This window comes from Cebus imitator, unplaced genomic scaffold (genome assembly GCF_001604975.1).
Source record: "Cebus imitator isolate Cc_AM_T3 unplaced genomic scaffold, Cebus_imitator-1.0 Scaffold826, whole genome shotgun sequence".
Lineage (NCBI taxonomy): Eukaryota > Metazoa > Chordata > Mammalia > Primates > Cebidae > Cebus > Cebus imitator.
In genome coordinates, this window is record NW_016108141.1 from 179,090 (window position 1) to 186,274 (window position 7,185).

General features: G+C 38.6%; 1 protein-coding gene across 1 annotated transcript in view; it reads left to right on the plus strand.

The window, feature by feature from the left end:
• The window catches only part of SH3D19 (SH3 domain containing 19), a 210,826-nt gene that overhangs the window by 163,350 nt on the left and 40,291 nt on the right, over positions 1-7,185 (plus strand). Inside the window, exon 8 of the mRNA XM_037735525.1 lies at positions 1,993-2,183. Within this exon, the coding sequence (XP_037591453.1) occupies positions 1,993-2,183 (191 nt within the window). The remainder of the gene's footprint in view (positions 1-1,992; positions 2,184-7,185) is intronic.

Here is a 7,185-nt window from a genome sequence, read left to right on the forward strand (position 1 = left end):
CCATCTCCCTGCTGGAATGTAAGTTTCATGAGGGCAGAGTTCTGTGCTTTGTTCACTGCTATAGTTCCAGCACCTGGAAGAGTGTTTTAATGCATAGCAGGCACCCAGTCAATATTGAATGAACAAAAGTGAAAAATCAAATTACAAAGAAAATGATATAAAATGATCCTGGATTTGTTTTTCAGAACATCTGTATAATAATAATACATGTAATATTTATAGAAAATACATAGACATACCATATTTTAGACAATAATTAATTTTAGAGAATTATATTACAAGAGGTTTTCTTTTTCTATTTTATATAATTCTTAATTTTTCTGACTTTTGCAACAAATGCTACTTTGAAGTAAAAAAGTGCTATTATACTTGTTATTATATATTTGTTTTTATAACAAAATTAAAGAATTAAGGAATTTGGTTAAATCCAAAAACAGGAGCTTTGTTGTTTTATGGGTGACAGGTCATAGCAGAAGAAAGTTGTATTGTTAATACAGTAGTCTTTTTTTTTAAGTTTGATGACATTCTTTTGATAATCTTAGTTTTTTGAATGTAAGACTAGCCTCACTCACTGTGAGCTGGTAAGATTCCACAGAGTCGTCATCTTTTTTTTTTTTTTCTCAAGTAGTATAATAATAATTTCAGCTAGCTTGCCATCTAGGGACCTTCCTAAATGGTAGATAAGAAACTTAAAATAGGATTGTACTTTACCATCACACCTCCCCACCCAGCACTGTTACTGGCATAAATATGTAAGCAAGTGGTTGGTGAGAGAGTGATGCCTTTGGCAGGGTATCTGATGGTGGGGTTGCCTGAAAACTCGGTGGAAGAGAAGGTGAAGTATCAGATTGCTAAAAGGGCTTTTATTCTTAGCTCAGCCCTTCATGTATCCTGCAAAGAACTGGTCAGCAAAAGGTGCTTATTGAATTGCACCTCATAGCAGGCAGAATGTGAATGCTGTTCATCACAGGAGCTATGGAGTGCATCGTTTTATAGGGAGTATCTCCCCACAGGCAAGATCCATAGAACAGGTGCAGAATTATAGCATATACTCATTTCTCCTCTTGTTAAATAAAGTCAAAGACAGTTTCATGCAATCCTACATGCTGAGTAGTAGAATACCCATTATAGAGCATTTTCTTTTATTTTTGCTAATCTTTATACTTGTAGATTTCCCTTTAAAAAAAAGAAAAAGTTACAGTCATTTTTCCAAACCACCAAAAAGGACATTTATATTAAAGACTTTCAATAAAAAGGTTTACAGCTATGCTTTTGTTTAAAGTATTTCACCTAAGCATAAACTGTCTATTTAAAATATTGGGTTGGTGCATTACTTTTAATGGCAAAAACCACAATTACTTAATAAATCGGTTAAGACAGAGGAATGCTGAGTCATATACCCTTGCCCCAAAATTAAATATTTGAAGAGGTATGTCTTATTTTATTTATGGGATAGAATGTTTTTGATTTTCATGTTACTGAAGTGTATTTTTACTAAACTAAATCTGAGACTGCTGAGCACCTTCCCTGTGCCAGGCACGGCTCTGGGTAGGATGGGGGCCCTGGGAGTAAATGTTCTGGGACAGGCATAGGGGGTGTCCAGGAAAAGAGTCTTTCTTTCCTCTCTGGGGCATATGGGAGGCTTTACGATGTGGGAAAGATGGTCTCCTCCTCTCAATTGCCTCTCATTTTCAGGCAGACGTGTATGAAATGATTACACTCCCCTGAAAGATCAGCTTCTACATAATTCAAGATGATCCTCGATCTCTCTCACCAGAGAGGAAGAAAAGCCACATGAATTATTTACAGAACACTAAGTTATTTCCTTTTATGAGCTCCAACTTTGTTTTTGTCTCTGCAAACTGAGATTTTGTTTATCCATGAATAGTTTCCCCTGGGGCATGAAAAATATGACTCTTAAATTATGAATGAGGTTTTTTGTTTCAGTCCATGTTAACTAAAACATGCAAAATAAACTATGTTTTTCATTAGATCCCTTTCAGCTCCCTGCAAAAACAGAACCAATAAAAGAACGAGCAGTTCAACCAGCACCCACCAGGAAGCCCACTGTAATTCGAATTCCAGCCAAACCAGGAAAATGTAAGCACTTCTCTGCTTTCTTTATTTGCTTCTTCAAGAGCTTGGGAGAAATATATGCTAATTTATCAATGTCTGCTTTTGAAGTTATATGTAATCTGCCATTCATAGTCAAAGCTATTCAAAAGCAAGTTGTTTTTTCATAATTCTTCGAAGAATTAGTACAGTAAATTTGAATTTTTTCTTTCTTTTTTTTGGAGATGGGGAGTCTCACTCTCTTACCCAGGCTGGAGTGCTGTGGAGCAATCTTGGCTCACTGTAACCTCTGCCTCCTGGGTTCAAGCAGTTCTCCTGTCTCAGCATCCCAGGTAGCTGGGACTACAGGTGCACGCCACCATGCCTGGCTAATTTTTGTATTTTTAGTAGAGACAGGGTTTCACCATATTGGTCAGGCTGGGGATTTCATTTTTCTTTAATGATGTCTTTAGACAGAGAATAGAGGGAGACTGAAATTTAGAACAATCGTTATATCCCACGTTAATACCTCTGGTACAGATTTGGTGGGAAAGTAACCTAAACCAATAGCAAATAAAGTTGTATATGTCTATCAGTCAGGAGTATATCATTCCAGTCAGCATAATCTCAAATATGGCTATGTGTGAATTCTGTGAAGATTAGTAGCCAAAAGCTTTAAAAACATATAATTATTTATAAAAATAATTCTTAAATTAGTGTAACATTACATTTTGATTTACTTCCTTACTTGGTTTTTTAATAGTATAACAAATTCTATAGGAGCTCTAATAAGTACTTCAAAAAGAAATCTGATGGTTATTATAAGGGGAAAGCCACAAGGGCCAGAACTATTTATTTTAGATACCAGATTATTTAAAAGGTGATTAAAAGTATATTTGTATATGTGTACACACACACAGTGGGTTCCAGAGCAGTTCGTGGCACTGCTTGGAGTGATCACACAGCTTTCTGTGAGGGCCTCTGATTTCGTTTATATCTGCACTGCCTTTATATAGCCCACATGCATTCTTGCCTTTGTCTAACAAGAGATTCTGCCCACTTCATTCCTCCTAAAGCAGAACAAGCATTCCACTCTTTCATCTGTGGCACCCAGGATTATACTGCAGGAATATCCCTTGTGTTATAGGGGTTTGGTTTTTCTATAAAGCACTACTCAGAAGGATCATGTTGGTTTTAGTATCTTCTTGATGATTCTGTTATTAACTGATGGTTCTCAGCCAAGTAGCAAGAAAATTGAACTGAGTTGCTATGAAGAATGAGGAGAAAAAAATCAAGGGTATCAAATTCTGGTTCTAGTTTCTTTGGAAGTTATATTTTATTTCTTTCGAGGTAACATTTTAATGTTAGATTTTAAAACTGGTGGTAGGTGGTAGACGAGGCATAGTGGCTCACGCCTGTAATCCCAGAACTTTGGAAGGCCAAGGTGGGCAGATCACTTGAGGTCAGGAGTTAAAGACCAGCCTGGCCAACATGGTGAAGCCCTGTCTCTATCAGAAATACAAAAAAATTAGCCAAGCATGGTGGCACACCCCTGTAATCCCAGCTACGAGGGAGGCTGAAGCACAAGAATCGCTTGAACGCAGGAGGCGGAGGTTGCAGTGAGCCAAGACAGCACCACTACACTTCAACCTGGGCAATAGAGCAAGACTCCGTCTCAAAGAAAAAAAAAAACTGGTGGTATATTTCTTTTGACAGTATTATATAGCCCACAAATGATAGCTTATTGGGTTGTTTGCCTGTTTGCTATTACTTTGTTAAATGTATTTTAGATTTTAACAGGTATAGTAACATATAATGTTAAGAAATATTGGCCGGGTGTGGTGGCTCATGCCTGTAATCCCAGCGCTTTGGGATGCCGAGGCGAGTGGATCACTTGAGGTCAGGAGCTCAAGACCAGCCTGGCCAACATAGTGAAACCCCGTCTCTATTTAAAAAAGAAAGAAAGAAAGAAAGAAAAGAAATGTTGCAGTGGGTTTTAAGTAATACAACTTTTACAGAAATTAGTAATAAATACAAATTTTTAAATTTATTCATCTGTTATGTCATTGTCCCCAAGACCACCCCCACCCAGGTTTGATGATTCACTAGGAGGACTCACAGGACTCAACATATAATTGTATTTATGGCTATTATTTATTATAGCAAAAGTATATGAGGTACAATCAGCAAAGAGAAAAGGCAAATAGGGTGAAGTCTGGAAGAGACCAGATACACAATTCCAAGAGCCTTCTACTGGTGGAGTCAGAGGACATGCTTTAACTCCTCCAGCAATTAGTCGTGACGATACGTGTGAAATATCGACCAGAGAAGCTCATTAGAGATTCAGTGCCCAGGGTTTTTATTGGGGGCTATTTATATAGGCACTCCTAAAAATTTTGGCACATACCAAAATTCCAGATTCCCAGAAGAAAAGCAGATGTTCAACATAAACCATATTCTGTTTTATCAGTTTTGAGGATGGTGAGAAGGGTCCCAAAGTTTGAGCTCGTATATGCCAGTCAACAACCAATCTTATGGCTGGGTGCGGTGGCTCACACCTGTAATTCCAGCACTTTGGGAGGCAGAAGCGGGTGGATTACCTGAAGTCAGGAGTTCAAAACCAACCTGGCCAACATGGCAAAACCCTGTCTCTACTAAAAATACAAAAATTATGTGGGGATGGTGGCATGCCTCTGGCTGAGGCAGGAGAATTGCTTGAACTGGGAGGCGGAGGCTGCAGTGAGCCAAGATCACTGTATTGCACTCCAGCCTGGGTGACAAGAGCAAAACTCAAAAAAAAAAGGACCAATCTTGTAAGTGGGACTTTATAGGGATGAAGTTTCAGGCCTGCTATGTTTACTTTTTCTGTACCTTGTAAACTACATTAATGAGCTCTGAAATCCTGAAAAGGATATGCTGAGGAAGCAGCTTTAATTATTATCCTGACAAAGCTCCAAGAACTGGTAGAAAGTTGAATTCTAGGAGTTCGAGACCAGCGTGGCCAACATGGTGAAACCCCATCTCTTCTAAAAACATAAAAATTAGCCTGGCATAAAAAAGGATGAGTTCATGTCCTTTGCAGGGACATGGATGAAGCTGGAAGCCATCATTCTCGGCAAACTAACACAGGAACAGGAAACCAAACACCGCATGTTCTCACTCATAAGTGGGAGTTGAACAATAAGAACACGTGAACACAGGAAGGGGAACAACATACACTGGGGCCTGTCAGGGGTAGGAGGCAAGGCGAGAGAGCATTAGGACAAATACCTAATGCATGCGGGGCTTAAAACATAGATGACAGATTGATAGGTGAAACAAACTACCATGGCACATGAATACCTATGTAACCTACACATTCAGCACATGTATCTCAGAACTTAAAGTAAAACTTTTTTAAATTATTTTTTTAAAAAATAAAAATAAAGGCTCAATTAAATTAGCCAGGCATGGTGACACACACCTGTAAACCCCAGCTACCTGGGAGGCTAACGCAGGAGAATTGCTTGAACCCAGGAGTCAAAGGTTGCAGTGAGCCAAGATCACACCACTGCATTCCAGCGTGGGCAACAAAGCATGACTTCATCTAAAGAAAAAAAAAAATGGAAAGTTGAATTTTATACTGCTTAATGTGGGAGAACTGAAATGACAGAATGGTTCCTAGACAGTTATTTCTATTGGTATCAAAATTCAGTTCCTCAGAATTTTATTAATATAATTATTAACCAATGCATATATTCTGTGGAGGAAAAAGAATGAAACTTTGGTGTCTGAAAAATGTGGAATGGTCAAGGGAAAAAGGAACTAGCTTCATTGTGCAGATGTCCTTGAACTTATTTGAACCTGTCAGCTTCTTTCCCCTGGGGTCTGTTTCTTCTGACCAGGTTGTCCTTTTCCCAGAGGTCTGCATGGCTCCCTGCCTCACCAATCCTTCAGGTCTTTATTCAATGCCACTTTTTTCTCAGAGACCTTCCCTGACTACATTATTTAAAATTGGAAATTTCTTACCTCTACATCCCACACACACTCACACCAGATAATCCCTATGTTCCTCCTTCCAGTAAGCTCTCTCCTTTCTACTTTCATGTTACTGCCGTGTACTCTTAAATATTTGTCACGACAGTTTTATATTCTAAATGGTCAACTATTTCCTTGTAAGAATAAGGAAACCACAGCCAGAAAATATCTTCAAGATGGTGACTAAGTTGGATGTTTTTATTATGTATGTCTTAATTCCCAGAGCAGCCTTGCCTCTCACTAAGAATGTTTGCCTTGCTCTAAATCATTGTTTTCCTAGTTGCTAGCCTGGACATTTTCCTCCCTTTGAGAATGTTTTCCTGTCTGAGGATAAAACAGGAACCTGACAAATCATCTTCTTGTTATAGATTTTTCACGTGAAATGGAAGTAGAGAGTGTACATTTGATAAAAAAGAGAGAGAGACAGAATGCTCATCTGCTCATCTCCTTTTAATGCCTAAACCAAACACTGTAAAAGATGGCTTTAGCATCCTTCAGTATGTTATAGTCATCCACTTTCCAATTGTTTTTGCATACCCATTTTAATTAGCTGTCACTAATCAAATCTGATCATTTTTGTTTCCTTCTTTTTAAAATAAGTGAGGGATACATTATCACTGATATGGGTGTGGTTTGGATGTAAAGGTACTGTTTGTTTAATTGAGGGCAGTTATGTTCATTAATAAGAAGCTAATGAATTAGAAAACACATTGAATTCTTTTTGGATAAGGGAGTGTTGGGTACACCACCCATTAAGAAGCAGCGTGGTGGCCAGGTGAGGTAGCTCATGTCTGTAATCCCAGCACTTTGGGAGGCCAAGGCAGACAGATCACAAGGTCAGGAGTTCAAGACCAGCCTGAACAACATGGTGAAACCCTGTCTTTACTAACAATACAAAAAATTAGCTGGGCATGGTAGAGCATGCCTGTAATCCCAGCTACTCAGGAGGCTGAGGCAGGAGAATCGCTTGAACTTGAGAGACGGAGCTTGCAGTGAGCCAAGATCACGCAATTGCACTGTCGCAGTTGCACAGATCTCACTCTGTCTGGGTGACAGAGCAAGACCCGGCCTCAAAAAAAAAATTTATATATATATATATATATACACACACACACA